This window comes from Bos indicus, chromosome 25, assembly GCF_029378745.1.
Source record: "Bos indicus isolate NIAB-ARS_2022 breed Sahiwal x Tharparkar chromosome 25, NIAB-ARS_B.indTharparkar_mat_pri_1.0, whole genome shotgun sequence".
Classification (NCBI taxonomy): Eukaryota; Metazoa; Chordata; class Mammalia; order Artiodactyla; family Bovidae; genus Bos; species Bos indicus.
This window is the reverse complement of record NC_091784.1, coordinates 2,605,931-2,624,845: the sequence shown is the minus strand read 5'-3', so window position 1 is coordinate 2,624,845 and position 18,915 is coordinate 2,605,931. Positions and strand designations below refer to the sequence as shown.

General features: G+C 63.2%; 2 protein-coding genes across 7 annotated transcripts; one reads left to right on the top strand and one right to left on the bottom strand.

Moving 5' to 3' along the window:
* The first annotated feature begins 85 nt into the window (after nucleotides 1-85).
* On the top strand, nucleotides 86-6,892 carry NTHL1 (nth like DNA glycosylase 1). 4 transcript variants are annotated; one of them, XM_019987331.2, is made up of 7 exons: nucleotides 86-234; nucleotides 1,243-1,481; nucleotides 1,996-2,166; nucleotides 2,998-3,157; nucleotides 4,916-5,064; nucleotides 5,373-5,478; nucleotides 5,566-6,892. In XM_019987331.2, the coding sequence occupies exons 1-7, from the start codon at nucleotides 117-119 to the stop codon at nucleotides 5,790-5,792; spliced, it is 1,170 nt and encodes a 389-aa protein (XP_019842890.2). In that variant the 5' UTR covers nucleotides 86-116; the 3' UTR covers nucleotides 5,793-6,892. The 4 variants fall into 4 exon arrangements, with proteins under 4 accessions (XP_019842890.2, XP_019842892.2, XP_070635551.1 ...); XM_019987332.2 differs by lacking the exon at nucleotides 86-234 and adding an exon at nucleotides 263-828; XM_019987333.2 differs by lacking the exon at nucleotides 4,916-5,064 and having other exon boundaries at nucleotides 5,566-5,791.
* NHERF2 (NHERF family PDZ scaffold protein 2) lies at nucleotides 6,403-18,857 on the bottom strand. Of its 3 annotated transcripts, XM_019987968.2 has the most exons (7): nucleotides 18,513-18,852; nucleotides 16,016-16,216; nucleotides 11,027-11,206; nucleotides 8,145-8,298; nucleotides 8,024-8,067; nucleotides 7,607-7,669; nucleotides 6,403-7,375 (listed from the first exon to the last, which is right to left on the bottom strand). In XM_019987968.2, exons 1-7 carry the CDS (start codon nucleotides 18,723-18,725, stop codon nucleotides 7,217-7,219), a joined length of 1,014 nt encoding a protein of 337 aa, XP_019843527.2. In that variant the 5' UTR covers nucleotides 18,726-18,852; the 3' UTR covers nucleotides 6,403-7,216. The 3 variants fall into 3 exon arrangements, with proteins under 3 accessions (XP_019843527.2, XP_019843528.2, XP_019843529.2); XM_019987969.2 differs by lacking the exon at nucleotides 7,607-7,669 and having other exon boundaries at nucleotides 18,513-18,857; XM_019987970.2 differs by lacking the exons at nucleotides 16,016-16,216; nucleotides 18,513-18,852 and adding an exon at nucleotides 13,506-13,923.
* Between the last annotated feature and the right edge of the window lie 58 nt (nucleotides 18,858-18,915).

The following is an 18,915-nucleotide window of genomic DNA, read 5'->3' as shown; positions in this document are numbered from 1 at the left end:
CGCTTGCTGGGAGACGTAGTCCTGGGTTGCTCTCTGGCCGGAAGGCCGGGGGGAGGGTCTGGTCACGTGGGAAGGGCACAGAGGCAGCCGGGAGGTGTAGTCCGCAGGAATCCGCCATGAACGCGGCGGGAGTGAGGATGGTGGTGACCCGCGCCCGGAGCCGGGGGACTGGGGCCAGCCTCAGGCGGCGTGGGGAGAAGGCCGCGCCGCTCCGGAGCGGGGAGGCGGCTGCAGGTAGCGCCGCGCCCGAGGTGGGGCACAGGAGGAGAGGCAGGGAAGGGAACCTGCAAGGGACTGGAGGCTGGGGTCCCGGTCGCACGTGAGGGCTCCGCGCCGCGAGGGCTGGTACCCAGCAGCCTCGAGCAAGCTCCTGGGCTGCACGTCGGGGGACAGCGGGGCGGGCCGTGAGTTCCCGCCTTGAGCTCGGTTCCCAGCAGACAGGGGCTGAGTTCGTACATTCCCACCTCCTCCGCCTACATCCTGTTCAAGAAAGTCCTCCCAGCCCCACTAGCATGCCCTAGGGTACGCCACTTGTGCTAGGCTGACTGCGAGGCGCACTGGCCCTATCCTGAGAACTGCTTCCAGCTCAGAGGTCCCAGCCTGATGTTTTCTGCCCCTGCTAGAGGGTTCCTCTGAGAGAAAATGGGAAACGGTTTGACTTTCCTTATCATTTACATGTGTATTAGAGACCTACATGTTTTCTAATTGAGGGCTTACTTTGGGACTCAGCGATAAGTGAGGATGGCAGGGCCCCTGCCCCTTGTCCTGCCTGGATGTCTGCAGGATTGGCCAGAGGAGGATTCTCACAGACACCCAAAGCCCCCAGGGGTAAGCCCAGACGGACAGGATGACACTGGGCAAGAAGCATGGCGGGGGCACAGGCACAGTGGGCAGGAGCTTTGATGCCAGGGCAGTTTGGAGTTCTTCACGAGCAAAGAGAAAAACCAATGAAAGATTTCCAACAGGAAGTCACACGACTTAATCCAGATTTTTAGAAAGCTCTCTCTGACAGCGTTGAGAGTAGAGCGGGGGCTGCCATGGTGGAGGCTGTCACTAGCGTCCTCATGTGCGGCAGTGGGCATAGCCAGAGGGCCAGCGCCATAAGGAAGGCTGACCTGGCCCGGAACATGTGCCATAGAGGCCAGTGCACCCCCAGCTATAACAGGTGTTTGTTGGGTGATTGTTGAACAAACGACATGGGATGAGATGGCAGGTAGTGGCACCTAGTGGCACTTTTTGCAGAAGAGAGGAAAAGCTACAGCCCCGTGAAGCGTCGGCGGAAGGCACAAAGGCTGAGCGTGGCCTACGAGGCCTCAGAAGGTGAGGGAGGCGAGGGGGCCGAGCATCTCCAGGCACCATCCTGGCAGCCTCAGGACTGGCGGCAGCAGCTGGACAACATCCGGACCATGAGGAGTGGGAAGGACGCACCCGTGGACCAGCTGGGGGCTGAGCACTGCTTTGACCCCAGCGCATCCCCTAAGGTAGGCAGGGACCCATCTGCCGGTGACCTCTTCTGAACAAGACACTCGCTTCCTCTCAGGCTTCTAGCAGGGACAGCTGGCACAGCAGGGGTGTTGGGTAACATTGGCTCAGAGAGGGAGTTCCTTATACTTCACTGGCCCAGAGCCTGGTCCTAAGACCAACCTGATTCCAGTCCCAAGTCTGCTGCCTGGTGACTAGGGCCTCAGTTTGCTTGTCTGTGGAGTGAACCGCAGCATCCTTTGCGAAGCGATCACAATAACAAGCGTAACTGAGCAGTGTTGAGCACTGGCGTCGCGCCAGGTGCAGTTCTGTAAGCCTCACAGTGATCTTACAAAGCATGTGCAGCTAGTTTCTTTCTAAGTGGAAAAACAGACCTAAGCCAGATACCACACACGCCCCCTTGGCCAGGCCCGGGGTGACACGTGGAGATGAGTAAAGGGCTTGCCTGGGGCCTGGCCCACGGTGAGCACCCAGGACCCGCCACCACCCTGGTGCCTGTCCCTGTGCAAGCAGGTGCGGAGGTACCAGGTGCTGCTGTCCCTGATGCTCTCCAGCCAGACCAAGGACCAGGTGACAGCGGGTGCCATGCAGCGCCTACGGGCCCGGGGCCTGACGGTGGACAGCATCCTGCAGACGGACGACAGCACGCTGGGCGCGCTCATCTATCCTGTGGGCTTCTGGAGGGTGAGCCAGCCCGTGGCCAGCAGGCCTGGGGGCGCCACTGGCTTGCAAAGATGTCAAGGAGGCTGAGCAGCTGCGGGGGGCGGGCATCCCTGGCTGTGAGTTTCCCCTGGAGCTCCATCCTGCCCTTGCCTCTCTGACCAGCCCACAGGGGGCTGGGCAGTGGGGCCTCAGTCCAGACCCCAGAGCTCCTTGGCCTTTCCTGTTTGCAGCCCACCCCTTCCTTCCTCCCCCTCCCTGCCCAGCCTCCTGGCCCTTCCCTTCCTCACTAAGGCTGCCCACCCACTTAGCCCTTTGTTGACTTGGAGCCTCCCTGGAGTGCACGGCCCCTCCCCTCGGGAGCAGCGGCAGGGAGTGCAGGGTGGCGGGTGGGCGGGGCTGTTTCCCCTTGGCACTGGCTTGGGCTGCAGTTTGTCAGATGGGTTTTAAATAGCCCTGTCCACTCAGACCCAGGATGGGAACTGCCCTGCTGGCCTGGAGGCAGGCGAGGGAGTCCCAGTCTCCAGCCTTCCTTCCTGAAGGCCCAGGTGCTGTGGAGCCCAGTTGCTGACATGGCCGGCCCTTCTTAGCCTGCTTGGTCTCCCGTGGAGAGTAATGGGGCAGGGGGCCTCAAACCAGACCCCACACACTTGTCCTGGGGCCCAGGCAGGTGGGAGGTAGGCCTGCACTGGGCCTCCCTTGGCCTTCCTGCTGCCCTTGACAAGCAAGTGCCTCTGAGTGTGTCCAGGACCGGTGATGGGTAGCTCTGGGCACCTGGGGGTCTTCTCTGTGCTTCGTCCTCCCCAGTCAGGAGATACCCCTGATCTCCAGGGCTCACCCCCTGCAATCTTTCAGAGCAAGGTAAAGTACATCAAGCAGACCAGTGCAATCCTGCAGCAGCGTTACGACGGGGACATCCCAGCCTCCGTGGCAGAGCTGGTGGCGCTGCCCGGCGTCGGGCCCAAGATGGCGCACTTGGCCATGGCGGTAGCCTGGGGCACCGTGTCAGGCATTGGTGAGTGGAGTGCACGCAAGGCGGGAGTGGCCGGTTCCAGGCTTGCTGGTTGCTGTCGAGGTTCCCCAAGTCCCCAGCTCAGGTCTCCTCGTTCACAACTCAGCCCAAAAGGTCAGGAGCGAGGCAGCCCCACCCAGAGACGGGTACTGACTGGAGGAGCTCCTGTTTGCCCAGCACGTGTGGTGGGCTGAGCCCCGGGAGAGGCCCGTGGCCGACTCGGGACTGTGCCGTGTGAGTGAGAGAAACATCAGACAGCTCCTCACTCGAGGGTAGAAATGCTGACGGGGCATGCAGGCACCTCTGGAGCCAGCCTGGTCTGGGGCGTCTGGAGGACTTCCTAAGGAGGTGATAAATCACCCAAGAGCTGAGTGGTGAGGTGGGCTGGCCAGGCCAAGGCGAGGAAGTGCGCTCCGGGCAGAAGGAACAGCGTCTGCAGAGCCGTGGGGCAGGGAGAGGCCAGAGCGTGAGGCTCTGGGATGCACATGGACAGACAGGAGATGGGACCCCAGCAGGTGGGGGTGGCCCTTCCTGGAATCCTCTCCTGGGTCCTTGTGGCGCATCCTGGCCCTGGAGGAGCTCCAAGTGGAGACAGACCCCGGCGTTGGGGTGGGCTGGCCGCTTCAGATCGTTGCCCAGTGGGTTGGGGCTTCCGAGGCCTCACGGCACAGGCCTAGTCAGCCTGGGAACCAGGCCTTGACCCATGACTCGTTGTGTGCCTCCACCCTGGCGCTTCTCAGGGGCTTGTGCAGAGGAGCCAAGGGAGGCGATCGGGAATGCCCCAGGGCTCCTGTGGCTGGTGCAGCCCACCCCTGGGCTGGGGACCCCTTCCTTGCGCTGCCCATGGGAGGAAGAGGGCTACGCCCACCCCCCCACCCCCCCCCCCCGCCCCAGGAAGGAGCTCAGAAGCCCTGAGTACAGGAGCCCAGCCAGGGCAGAGCCCCCCACCCCCACTGGGCTCCCGCGGCTGGCAGCCACTCAGCAGACACTCGAGCTTCTCCTGGCGGCTGTCCTCGGCTGCCCGTGTCCAGGAGCGGGCGGGCGGGTCTGTGGGGGAGGGCCCACCCTCAGCTGGACCGGCAGAGTGTGAGAACTGTGTGCTTCGCGGTTGTCTGTGGACCCGGCCAGCTGCAGGGTGACCCTGGCGGGGGCAGTGCACCCTCCTAGCCAGGTGACCCTGGGCGAGGCACTTGGCCTCTCTGAACTGGGCCACAAAGCGGGGGAATCATTTGCTCCCGTTAGCGGCCCAAAGGTGCAGACCAGCCCCTCCGGGGGCTCACAGTGTGGTGCAGCCCTGGGTAACTTAAGGGAGCGGTTACCTCCATGTTACAGAGAAAGAAGCTAAGCCTTGGTGACCCCAGGGTGTAACTTCTCCATTTACCTGCTCTCCCTGAGTCCCCGGGATGCCTGTCACAGCTGTTGGGGAGGGCTGAGCCTTTTTCCAGGCAGCTATCAGCAGAGAGTACTCTTGCCTGGCAAATCCCATGGATGGAGGAGCCTGGTAGACTGCAGTCCATGGGGTCGCTAGGAGTCGGACACAACTGAGCGACTTCACTTTCACTTTTCACTTTTATGCATTGGAGAAGGAAATGGCAACCCACTCCAGTGTTCTTGCCTGGAGAATCCCAGGGAGGGGGGAGCCTGGTGGGCTGCCGTCTCTGGGGTCACACAGAGTTGGACACGACTGAAGCGACTTAGCAGCAGCAGCAGCAGAAATGTGAGCTGCTGCAGGAACACACTTTCTTGCTTTCTCTTGGGCAGACACGACACGGGGAGGAGGCCTCACCGAGCAGGTGTTCCGGCCCAGCCCCCGGTGGCCGATCAGGGGAGCAGGGGCTGCGGCCAGGTGGATGACAGCTGCAGCTGTCCTGGCCGCGCTTGCCGCTCCATCCCTGATGGTGCAGTGGCAGGTGATGTCTCTGCGGGCTGAGTTGCTGCCATCCAGCCTGGCACCCACGGCCAGTGCCAGGAGGCACTGCTGCCTGCACCCTGTGTAGAAGGCCAAGACCTCTGGGTCTGGCTCCAGCCCCTGCCCAGCCACAGGCCCAGGCGACCCTCTGTCAGGCCTGTGCAGTTCTGGGCTCTCCTCAGAAGCTGGGGGGGTCAGGGGAGGGGCCACGGGGACCCCCCACCCACCCACATTGGGAGCCAGGGGCAGGGATAGGCAGTCTGGCCCAGTAAGCCTGCCGAGTGCTCACCCTGCCCCGTTTCCAAGCAGCAGTGGACACACATGTGCACAGAATCGCCAACCGACTCAGGTGGACCAAGAAGGCAACTAAGTCCCCAGAGGAAACCCGAAGGGCTCTGGAGGAGTGGCTGCCCAGGTGTGCCCACCCCCATGGGGGGCTGGGGTGGGCTCCCTCAGGTGGGCTCCCTCCCTCCCTCCACACTGATGACTCCCACCCCCACAGGGAACTGTGGAGCGAAATCAACGGCCTGCTGGTGGGCTTCGGCCAGCAGACTTGCCTGCCCATCCGCCCACGCTGCCAGGCCTGCCTCAACCGGGCCCTGTGCCCAGCTGCACGGGGACTCTGAGGGCCTGGGGCCCTCTGCCCGGCGCCACTCTGGCCACTGTCTGTCTGTGCCTTTGCTGGGGAGCCGTAGCCTGTTTATAATAAAGCTTGGGGGTTGTTTGTAGTTAGGGTCTGGCTGAGTTGTACTGGGGCGGGGGCAAGGGGCAGGCTGGAAAGCACACGCGTGAGCTGTGTGCACACCCATGCTTACATGTGTCTGGAACAGGGTGGCCTGGGAGGCTGGGATGGGGACGTGACAATCTGGGCTGCGTGCGGGGGCGGGGGCGGGGGCCAGGGTCGTGGGAGCCAGCTGCAGCCAGCTGTCTGGAAGCCCGCAGGGGACGCCGGCTGCCTCCCTCAGCAGCTGGCTGGGGACCTGGGAACACGCCCCCTCCTGAACTTGTGCCCCCTCAAGGCCCTGCCCCCAGTATTTACACAGCCACCTGGCCTCATCCTGGGATGCCAGCAGGTCCAGGCAGGCCAACACAGGGCAGAGGCCTGACCTGCATGCTCCTGCAGGGGGCCGGGGCCCAGTCTGGGGACAGGAGGGCAGGGCTCCGAAGGTCCCCAGTGCGCTGGGAGGGGCCAGGCAGATGGATCTGGGGAGCGGAGGCTTAGGAAGGGGGCTGTGTGCCTCAGCTGGGTCTTGGGACACTGTGGGCTGCCGCCTCCCTACCTGGAACATGGCCCCCCCAGCCTCTGACACGCAGGCTCAGGAAGGACAGACAGACAGAGTCCAAGAAAGGCCTGTTTATTCTGAGGGCGCGCATGCGCTATGGCTTGTAGGGCAGACAGCGATGTCAGTCGGTGGGTCGGGATCTGGGCAGAGGGAAGGCAGAATGGGCTTCCTCCAGGGAGGCTCCTGGCAGGGGCCGAGCCCGGAGCCTGAGATCCTTCCTGGGGGCTGCCCTGCAGGCACGAGGGGCCTGTCCAGAGGTGCCCTCCTCAGGGGCACGGGGCCTCCATCCTCAGACCGCCCACCCCAGGAAAGGGCAGAGGGCAGCTCCCACGGCCCCTGCCCTGAAGCCTGCGAGCCCCCAGCCTTGTCCCTGGGACTCCCACTTGGGATGGCTGCTGCTGAGGGGGTGGGGGGAAATGGTGTGCAGAGAAAGGTTTGTTTTATTGCAAGTATTTAGAGAGCACGTCCTGAGGGGGTGGGGGCGGGGCTCTGCTATTAAGTGGAAACATATGTGGAGCTAGAGATCTTTCTGGAAAAAAGCAAAAACAAATTCCTGTAAGTCAGCAGGCCCAGGCAGTCGGCACGGCGGCCAGCCCGCGGGTCACCACCGCCCCTCCCCCCTGGCCCTCGCCCTCCCCCTCTTTCTCCCCCTGCCCCTCACTGTCTCTCTGGGTCTCTCACATCTCAGGGGCTCCCTCTGCCCATCTTGTGGCCACACTCCCCTAACACCCCATGGATGGTGGTGGGACCACCCCAGCTTAGGGGGGAAGGATGCCCCCTCCAGTCCACCGGGGCATGGGGAGCTCTGGGCAGTCCGAAGGGCAAGGCCCAGGCCCGTGTGGAGGAGCCAGCGGGGAGCAGGCAGGGGGCTCAGAAGTTGCTGAAGATCTCGCGCTTCCGGTTCCAGTCCATCTGTGGTGCCCGCTTGTTGACCCTGGTGGCTCTCGCCTTCTCCTTGGCCTCAGCTGCCGTGGGGCTCAGGTGAAGGCCGCTCTCCTGAAAAGGATCTCGCTTCCACGTGCTGCCATCCTAGGGGTGGACATGGTGGGCGGGTGGCCAGTGAGCCCTGGACCCCAGCCCCCAGGCAGGTGGCCCTTCCCAGGGAGCTCGCGCCAGAGGCCACCTGGCAGCAGGTCCAGGAGGGCTTCCTAGAGGTGGCGGCCTCACGGCTCAGGCTGACAGCTCCACAGATGCCCGCCCCCAAGGCCTCGCCCCCCAGCATGTGAGCAGCAGTACTGGAGGTGGAGGGGCACCCACTACCTCAGTGTCCTTGTCTAAGCCGGGCAGGTCACTTCGGGATGAGCACACGGAGCCACCATTGAGCTGGGAAACCAAGGGTAAGGTGTGGCTTCAGGGGCCCGCCCAGGAGACTCTGTGCACACATACGTGTACACATGGACACACACGTGTGCACACATACGTGCACACACCAGAGCTGCATTTACTCCTGCATCTGGCAATGGCACTGAGCCTCTACTGCAACCTGGAAGTGCCCAAGTGCCCTGTGGGGTGGGGTGCGGCTGGGCTCGGACCGGACCCAAGGGGCCTTAAAGCTGGGAGTGACAGGGCCGGGCTCAGTGTCACGACTACGTGACACCAGGACCGAGGTCTCAGGAGGGGCTCCCAGAGGTGCCCCTGTGGTCCCCGAGCCCACCCTGTCTGCTCCCACCCTCTCACCTGGGCCGAGCTGGTCCCGTTGGTGACCGGCGATGGCAGTGGACCTGTGGGGACAGTGTGTAACTGACCACTCAAGCCCCGATGCTTCACCCCAGCCCTGGGCCCCAGGGCAGCCGCCCACCTTCCACATGCTCCTCGGTGGGTGTGACCCGCAGTCGCTTGAAGTGTTCATCCGTCTCGGGGTCCACCACCAGCAGCTGGGCCTCGTCTTCCCGCGCCTTGATGCTGGCAACCACCTCCGCATGGCGCAACCCCTCCACATTCTGCCCGTTCACCTGCCGCCAGCACAGGGTCAGTGCTGCCTGGGGGAAGGTCCCCACCAGCCCCCTAAGCCACCCAGCCAGGTGTGGCATCAAATATTCATCAGTGTCATCACCAGCCGCAGCAGCAAGAGGAGCACCAGCTCAGGTTCCCGGAATCTCCCTCCTGCAGAGGACCTGGTGCCCAGACACACAGACGTGGATAGATACACATGGACACACCTACAGGCACACAGGTGCAGACACACAGATAGATACACGCGGACATATACAGGCGCACAGGCGCGTGCACACACATACAGACACACCTACAGGCATGCAAGTGCAGACACACACACATACACATGGACACATACAGGCACACAGGAGCGTGCACACAGAGAATACAGGCACGCAGGTGCAGACACAGATACACGCGGACACATACAGGCGCACACGCACAGACACGGACACACCTACAGGCATGCAGGTGCAGACACACAGATACGTACACATGGACACACAGGCCTGCAGGCGCGCACACACAGATACACACGGACACACCTACAGGCACGCAGGTGCAGACACAGATACACATGGACACACCTACAGGCACGCAGGTGCAGACACACACACAGATACAGACACGCCTACAGGCACACAGGTGCAGACACACAGATACACATGGACACAGGCGTGCGTGCACACACACGGACACACCTACAGGCACACAGGTGCAGACACAGACACACACGGACACACATACAGGCACGCAGGTGCAGACACACACACACAGATACACACAGACACGCCTACAGGCACGCAGGTGCAGACACACAGATACACATGGACACAGGCGTGTGTGCACACACACGGACACGCCTACAGGCACACAGGTGCAGACACAGATACACACGGACACACCTACAGGCACACAGGTGCAGACACACAGATACACATGGACACAGGCGTGCGTGCACACACACGGACACACCTACAGGCACACAGGTGCAGACACAGATACACATGGACACACATACAGGCACGCAGTTGCAGACAGATACACAGGGACACATACAGGTGCACAGATGTGCACACACAGACACGGACACACCTACAGGCACTCAGGTGCAGACACAGATACACACAGACACACCTACAGGCACGCAGGTGCAGACACACACACACAGATACACACAGACACGCCTACAGGCACGCAGGTGCAGACACACAGATACACATGGACACAGGCGTGTGTGCACACACACGGACACGCCTACAGGCACACAGGTGCAGACACAGATACACACGGACACACCTACAGGCACACAGGTGCAGACACACAGATACACATGGACACAGGCGTGCGTGCACACACACGGACACACCTACAGGCACACAGGTGCAGACACAGATACACATGGACACACATACAGGCACGCAGTTGCAGAGAGATACACAGGGACACATACAGGCGCACACGCACAGACACAGACACACCTACAGGCATGCAGGTGCAGACACACAGATACATTCACATGGACACACAGGCCTGCAGGCGCACACACACAAATAGATACACAAGGACACACCTACAGGCACACAGGTGCAGACACACACACAGATACACACAGACACGCCTACAGGCACGCAGGTGCAGACACACAGATACACATGGACACAGGCGTGTGTGCACACACACGGACACGCCTACAGGCACACAGGTGCAGACACAGATACACACAGACACACCTACAGGCACACAGGTGCAGACACACAGATACACATGGACACAGGCGTGCGTGCACACACACGGACACGCCTACAGGCACACAGGTGCAGACACAGATACACACGGACACACATACAGGCACGCAGTTGCAGACAGATACACAGGGACACATACAGGCACACACGCACAGACACAGACACACCTACAGGCACGCAGGTGCAGACACACACACAGATACGTTCACATGGACACACAGGCCTGCAGGCGCACACACACAAATAGATACACAAGGACACACCTACAGGCACACAGGTGCAGACACACACAGAGATACACACAGACACGCCTACAGGCACGCAGGTGCAGACACACAGATACACATGGACACAGGCGTGTGTGCACACACACGAACACGCCTACAGGCACACAGGTGCAGACACAGATACACACGGACACACAGGCACGCAGTTGCAGACAGATACACACGGACTCATACAGGCGCACAGATGTGCGCACACACACACACACACAGACACACCTACAGGCACGCAGGTGCAGACACACAGATACACACAGACACGCCTACAGGCACACAGGTACAGACACAGATACACACGGACACACCTACAGGCACACAGGTGCAGACACACAGATACACATGGACACAGGCGTGCGTGCACACACACGGACACACCTACAGGCACACAGGTGCAGACACAGATACACACGGACACACATACAGGCACGCAGTTGCAGGCAGATACACAGGGACACATACAGGCGCACACGCACAGACACGGACACACCTACAGGCATGCAGGTGCAGACACACACAGAGATAGATACACATGGACACACAGCACGCAGGCACAGACACATACCCACACGGACACGGATACACAGACATGTAGGCGTACACACACACACACGGAAGTACACAGGCACAGACACACAGAGGCACGCACAGCAGGACACAGGTGCAGATGTGTACACGCGGGGCAGCCAGCTCCCCGCAGCCCCAGTGGTGGGTACCTCTATGAGTCGGTCCTGGGCACGGAGGCCTGAGTGGGCGGCAGGGGAGCCGGGGTCCACCGAGCGGATGTACTGTCCGGGCCGGGACTTGTCGCTGTGCAGGTTAAACCCGTAGCCCTGGGGGCCCTTCCGTAGGTGGCAGAGCCTTGGGCGCAGCTCCCTCAGGGGCCCGTTGGTATCCTGCAGGCGTCAGGAACACCTGGTGAGGTTCCAGCTCTGACCTCCTCCCACCTGAGAGATGCTGACCCCTGAGGCCTCCAGCCCACACCCACACCATGCCCCACCGGGTGCCAAGGCAGCACTCGGCCTCATACCCCCACCTGACCACAGCCCCGCGTCTCAGAGACCCGTTCTGGGGCGTGAGGGGGGCTTAGGCCACCTACGATGATCCAACTTTGGGATCCTGAACAAAGGCTTAGTTTCCAAACCCCCAGTCGACCTGTGATGGGATCAAAGGCCTTACGGCGGGGTTAGGAGAATTCACTGGGTCGAGGCTAGGGCTGGGCGCAGACCTGAGCCAAGTAGGGAGCAGGCGAGGTGAGCTGCCCCGCGTCTCTGTTCCAGGAGGGCAGCCCCGCCTGTTGTTTACACCCGCACCACAAGTGTGGGTCTGCTGGTGTAGGGCTCCAGCTTTGTTTACACTCCCACAGGTCTCCCTGGGGCTGGTGGCGGCTGCAGCTGTGTTTGCCTTCACATACCAGAGCAGCTGGAGCAGCCCCCCACCCCAACAGGCTGGAGCCCAGTGGGCGAGCAGAGGGGCCTGCCTCCCACCTGCCCCTCCGGCCCCGGGGGCTCCTGGTGCCGAGGGTGCCCACCCACACCCCAGGGCCCTGCCTCCATTTACCTCTGGCATCCTGCAGTAGGGCTCTGGGCCAGGGGGTGCAGGGGGCTGTGCAGGCAGGGGCCAGACCCCAGGACCCCCACCCCGCCGGGGCCTGAGGCAGTGACCAGCACTGAGTGGCCAGCGGCCGCGACGCTCAGTCTAACATGGCGGTGGCCGGAGGGAGCGGGCGGCCAGCAGCTCAGGTTTCCCCAGCACTTGGGGCTCAAGTGTGCGTGTAGGTGAGACTCTGCGGGGCGGGGGTGCTCACCGGGGCCTGGCCTTCCACCTCCCTGTGTGTGGCCAGGGACACTGGGCCAGGTGGGGGGCCATACCTGGGAGAGCTAGCCTCCAGGCCTCCAAGCTCACCTCAAACCCCCCAAATCTGACTGTGGCCACCCTGCTGTGGAACCAAGAGTGCCCTTCCTTACAGGATGGTACCTTGCCCCAGCATCTGGGCCTTCCTACCGGTGGGGAACACCTTCTGGTCCAGCCTGGGCCCCTCCTCCAGGAGCCCATCCCTGATCCCCAAAGCGTCCCTGATCCCCAAAGCCCCCCGGGAACCCCTGCTGCAGGCCACCATCTGCCCCAGAAATTCCAGGGGCTGGGGCTGCTGCTCCTCTGTCCTCCAGGGGATCGGCCGGGCAGACACCCAGGTTCTCCAGGACCCCACAGACTGGGCCCTCTCCAAACACAGCTGCAAGCACAGGTGTGTGGCTCTGAGGCGACTCTCAGGTTCGGGCTGTCAGACCACAGGTTCCGAGGCTGGCCAGGGCTGTCGGGGACCCTGGACGTGTAACATGACCACACCTGGTAGGTGGGCGTGGGCCCAAATGGCTGAGGCACCTCACACGGTCACAGAGACCAGACATCCAAACACAGGCGCGCAAACAGGCTCCACAGACCCCTGTGGTGACCCGTGGTGTGAGAGACAGCCCTCCCCGGGGGCTCTTCCCACGCCCTCCACACTGGTTCCAGGCCGAGGTCTCTCAAGGCCCCCAAACAGGAAGCAGGACTAGGGGGCATCCGGGGCCATGAGACCAGACTGAATGCAGTCACTTCCGGTTCGAGACCACACTGGCCATCTCCCTGCCTAGACCCAGGGCAGCCATCTCCCACCACTAATATCTGGCCCACATCCCTCGCATTAGGATCAGGACTCGGCACTGGACCCTCAGGCTGGGGGCTGCAGTGGCCGAAGAACGAGGCCGGTGGCCTGGGGACCCAGAGGGAGGCCCCGGGGGAGGCCCAGCGCAGCAGGCTGGGAGGGGGTGCAGGCTGGCCCAGCGCATTGCTCGCATTCCTCGCTCCAGCCTGGCTCAGAGCTCTTCCTGCCGCCTCCCAGCTGGGCCCTTGGGCTTCCAGGGGCTTCCAAGTCCCAGTCCCAAACAGACTGCCCCTGAGCTGGACAAGCGCTCGACTCCCAGCCCTGCCTGTGACCAGTCCAAGGACTGGCATGGGGGTAACTCTTGGAGCCAGGCTCTACACCCCCCCATACGGTGACTCACCAGCCCAGGCAGAGAAAGGCCCCCATTGTTGCTCAGGGTCCAGCCTGCTCACACCAGGGTGCCCAGGGTCCCCTCTGCCAAGCCTGGGTGCCAGAGACTTAAGCTGGGTGCTGGTGACCTCACTGCCCACCCCACCCCCAAGCCGCCTGACCTGCACAAGCCCCCGAGACGGGCTCTGTGGAGGGGCTCCCGGGGCCGGGGCGGATGGCACGGCATTCCCAGAGCGGGCCATGGGAGTCGGGACAGAAGCGTCGGGCAGGGCGTCCAGCTGGAGTGGCCTGAGCTCTCGGGCCAGCGCAGCCTGCCACCCCATTTATCCACCTCCCACTGTGGCCCAGGCTCCCCAGGGACGGGTGGGGACACGGGGCTGAGTCACTTTGGGGAACAGGGTGGTGACTGACTCCCCCTCCCTTGCTCAGGCTCCAGCCCGGCGCCCCCTACCAGCCAGGTTTCCGTCCCAAGAAAGGAAGGAAGGAAACTGCTGGGAGGCCCTGCCCTGCTCCCAGGACCCAGGGTTGGGGAGGCCAGGAGGCCAAGGAGGGTACCCTGGCCGCCAAACAAGAGGCAGTCCTGCTGCAGCTTGGGGTGAGGGGCAGGGAACAGGAATCAGAGGCCCCCCAAAGCCTGCCTGTAAGCCCTGCATACGCTGCAGGACCCTGTCCCTTCACTCCCCCAAAGGCTTCCAGAACTGGGTGTGAGGGGAGGTGCGCCTGGGGCCTGTCACACCCCCACGGCTGGCACCGCCCGCTGCCCCATCTCTGATGGTGGTGGGCCCCCATCACCGCCATCAGGATCAGCTGCACTGCAGCTGCAGCCACCCCAGCACAGCCCGAAGCAGGGCTGAGTCACCACTGACAGCCCCGACAGCCCCCCGCAGGGAGGGCCCGCCACACCAGCGCCCCCCTCCCAAACCTCCTGCACCCCTGCCCAGAACGGGAGGAAACTGAGGCTGCGAGAGCCAGAGGGGCCCTCCTTCCCTCCCACAGGGCAAACCACCATCTTGGTCCTGCAAGCCGCGCCATCCATCTCTCCCCAGTTCTCCGATCCCACTGCCATTGGGGCCCCACCAGGACAGCCCTGTATACGAGCATCGTCCAGGCAGGCTCCCTGATGGCCCACAGGGGCAGAAGCTAAGCCTGGTTTGTGGAGGTCGAAGAGCCCCCGCCCCTCCTTCCCGTGCTCTGAACTCAGCCAATTACATCACCGCTTGCTGGTTGGGGGGTGGAAACCGAGAGACCCTGTCCTCAGGGACTCCCGTGATCTGGAGCCCCATCCCCAGGCCAGCCCCCACCACAGAGGGACCTACCAGACGGGCCCCACTTTGTTCCTCTAAAAATACACCCAGCGGAAGACCCCTCCTAGGGCTTCCTGCAGCCCCCAGAGCCTGAAATAGTGGAGGGGGAAGGTCCCACCCAAGGACAAGGTGCCTCCCCATCCTCCAGATAAGGCCCGAGGGCAGCTTTTTCCACAGGAAGGTGAACTCAGCCATTTGTGTCTAAGTCAATGGACAAACGCCCAGGGCGCTTCCTCCTGGGGGTGAGGTGCCCTGGGAAGGAGGGAGGCTCCAGCTCTTAGGTGGTGGGGAGCTCAGCCAGCACGCTGTCCCAGGGCTCCCCTGAAACCACAAACCTAACCCTTAAACCCCTACTGTGGCCTTCAGTGGCTCCGGGGCAAAGTCCAGATTCCAGGACTTGGCACTGTGGCCCTAACCAACCCCCAGCCTGCCCTCGAGCCACAGAGAACAAAAAGGGTGGCAGGGGCTCATGCCCACGACTGTGCCCAGGCTCCCCCCTTCCCCCCACTGGGAATGCCCTTCCCCCCAGGGGAAGCCTGAAGCCCCCCAGCACCCAGGTCACAGGCCCAGAAGCTTGCCAGGGCGACAGCCAGGCAACGGCAGGTGTCAGGGCCCCCTGGACACCCAGAAACTGCCCTAGGCCAGTGGTTCTCAAAGTGGGGTATGGGGAACCCTTTGGCTTAAATCCTCCTTTAAGAGTTTTTTTTTTTTTCTTTTAAAAACAAAAGGAGGTAGCAGGACATGAAGGAGAGCTCTATGTGCTGCCCCAACAGGGCCACCCCCGCCAGGCCTGGCTACCCAGCGAGAGGCAGAACTGGGCTGCCCCCACACCTCCCCCCCAGCTCCTTCCCAGCTGACTTTTCCAATTCGAAGGGGGCAGCGAGCAGGGGCAGGTGGCCCAGCCCCCACAGACCACCACTGAGCTGAGGACCCCGCCTGGAGAGTCTTCTCAGCCCTACAGAGGAGGGCCAGCCCCCTCCACAGCCGTCATAGCACAAGCAGACTCCTCATATGGACGGACAGAGAGACAGACACCTAACACAGGCACAGAGCTGAGCATGCTCAGTCCTGGGACACCCTAGCAGCCCGGCCCCAGGTCCCTCAGCCCCCAGGCCAGGGACGGGGCGGCTCGTCAAAGTGACCTGTCCTTCTTGGGACAGCAGCTCTGATGAGCAGCCCAGGGGAGAGGGCCTGAACGGGGGCGGGGACCGCAACGGCTGAGAGCACGGGCTGAGGGCAGAAAGGGTGGCTCCAAGTAGCCAAGCGGGTCGTCAGCAGGGGCGGAGAAGGGGCCCGGAGGGCAGCGGAGGACGAGATGGTGGTGTGGATGCAGCCAGGGTGGTCGCTGTGAGCAGAGCCCGCCGTACCTCCTGGGCGGCCTCGGAGCTGAGGCTGCCCGCTCGCGCCCAGTCTGGCTTTGGCTCCCAGGGGTCGTGGGCCGGTGGCAGCCCTCGCCGGGCCATCTCCTCGGTGCAGGTCAGCTGCCGCCGGCGGAGCTCCTCATCTGTCTCCTTGTCCACCACCAGCAGACGCGTCTGCCCCTCCACGGCCTTGATCCTCTGCACCACCTGGGGTAGGCGGGTGTGGGACCGGGTCACGGCCGGCACTGCAGGCAGCACAAGGGCAGCGGCCCCACCCCGGGCTGGCCCAGGGCGGCAGGCAGGCCACGAGCCCAGGCAGCGGTGGGCGGCTGGACCGAGAGGCCCGCCGGCCCCACCCCCCACCCCCAGCTCCAGCAGTTGCCTCCCTCTTCTCCCGGGGCTGCAGGCATCAGGGCCCAGGCTGCAAGGGCCCGGGAAGTGACAACGACCGTGTTCAGCTGGGCCTCAGGTTTTCAGTCTACGGGTGTGTGCATGTGTATGGCCTGCGGCCTGCAGCCTTCTAGGTGTCTCTAGGTCTGGGTTTGAAGGGGAGACGTGACTCCCTGGGTCCCAGGCTCGGGGTCTCTGCCTATCTCTGTCTTCCCAGGAGTGGAACACAGTCTAAACTTCCGCCTCTAGGCCTTCTGTTCTCTTCCAGACCCCGACCTTGAACCTGTTCCTGCTAGACCTGCAGGGAGACCACCTGGGGTCCTGTGGCAAGGCACCTACTCAGGTGCACACCCACAACCCAGAAAGCGGGATTCAGAGGCTGTAGGCAGATGTGGGCAGGGGTAGGTGTGGTTACACGGTGTCTGTGACGTGTCTAGAGCATGTGCAAGGCCATACCTGCCAGTGTGTGCCTGCAGGAGGGCAGTGCCCACTGGGCATTGGTGTAGGGAGGGCAACACCCAACCCCTCCGCAAGGCCTTGGGAAGGACCGGTGGGGCCCAGTAGATGCTCTCAAAAGAGGAGGGTCTGAACAGGGCCTGTCTTTGCCCCAGCCCTCCTTTACACCTGTCTCTCCCCATCACCCCGAGTCACAGGAACCCTGGACCCTGATGTTTCCTGACTGTGGGACACAGACGAGTCACCCAGTATCTCCAAGCATCAGTTTTCTCATCTGTAAAATGGGAACCGGAACTGTACCTTCCCCCTGCCAAGACAGTAGGAAGGTCTCACAGGGTCCTGTGTGTGAGGCTCCTAGAGACGAGCACCCCGGGAGGCCTGGGACACGCTCTTGGGGCAAAGGTGGCGACAACGATTAAACAGAGGCCAGGCCCTCCCCATGGCCTGTCCGTCTAAGCTCTCGGCTCTGACCCTCACCCTCCTTGAGCAAACAGTCCATCCAGCTGACACTCTGAGTAAACGACAGAAGGACAGCTGACAGGGGGAAACACAAAACCTCCAAGGATGTAAGCAAAGGGCAGCCCCCAGCCCAACCAAGAGCCATTTTATGACTCTCAAGGCCCAGGGCTGGTCCTGCAAAAGGTGGGGTGAGGGACACAGAAGACCCTAAGTAGAAGCAGTAGAAGACTGGTCTCGAGCCATGTGAGTCCCTGGTCAGTGGGAGATGGACACCCCCTGGGGGTTAGAACCTACAGAGAACCTCCTTCTGGCCTTTATCTTCCGCTGCAAGAGGCAGGGGGCTGCGACCTGTGATCCCAGCCAGGCCGCCCAGCAGCCTCTGAGGACAGGAATGTGTTACCACAGCTCCCACAGCGGCAACTCCCACCAGGATCCAGACACCCTGGGCCAGGACACACACTAGTACACCAGGCTGCAGACACGCACAGAAGGATACACACAACCCGGCCGGCAGACACACAGCCGGGACACACATACACGCGGCCACACACACACAACCCAGTTCACACACCTCCAGGTAGGCAGACCTGTACACACACACACACACACATCTAGGGGTGCAAACCTATATACTCACATGCACACAGTCCAGCACACACACTCACTCAACTGATGCACACACACACACAGGTGTGCCCTCGAGGTGAAATCCACGGCAGGTGCACTCGAGGGCCCTGCACATTCACACACGCACATATATACACGCTGGTAGAAAAGCACCGGGGTCCCCAGGCTCACGGAGACCCCCGAGGTGCCAGCTCCTCCACACACTGCCCTGCGCCGGAACAAGACCAAGAGCGAAGAGCGAGGGCTGAGACCCGGAGGAGCCGCAGTGCGGGCCCCTCCCTTGCCAGGATCCACCCCCCTCGGTGCAGGACCGACCCGGGTGGAGGAGGCGCGGAAGGAGGCCGGCTGCCGCGGCCTCGGGGGCCATGTCCCCCACCTCTCCACGGGAGCCCACAGAGGCCCTTGTGTGATCCCCTCCTGCCTCGAAGAAGGGACGGAGGCCTGGGCGCAGGCAGCGCCGAGCCGGGTGGTCAACGGCGCGCGGGGCAGGGACGCGCGCTGGGGCTGCGGGGTTGGGGGCGCGCGGCGGGTCTGCGGGCCGGCGGGCCGGTGGCGGAGCGCAGACACCCACCTGGTGGTGCGTCTCGCCCTCCACGTTGACGCCGTTGACCTCGACCAGCCGGTCCCCGGCGCGCAGCGCGGCCGCCTCGGCCGGGGAACCGGGCTCCACGCGCCGGATGAACTGCCCGCGGCGGCCCTTCTCCCCGTGCAGGTGGAAGCCGTAGCCGTGCTCGCCGCGCACCAGGCGGCACAAGCGCGGCCGCAGCGGCTCCGGTGCGGCCATGGCGCCCGCTGCCCACCGGCCGGCCAAGGGCTGGCCACGGCGCTCACGCCCGTCGCAGGGCGGGCAGGGGCGCGGGGGCGGCGCAGAGGCGGCGGCGTCGCTGAGGACCCGGTGGCGGCCTCGGAGGCTCCAGCTCGGCTCGGCTCCCGTCGCCTCCGGTTCGGGCTCGGGCTCTGGCTGCGGCACCGCC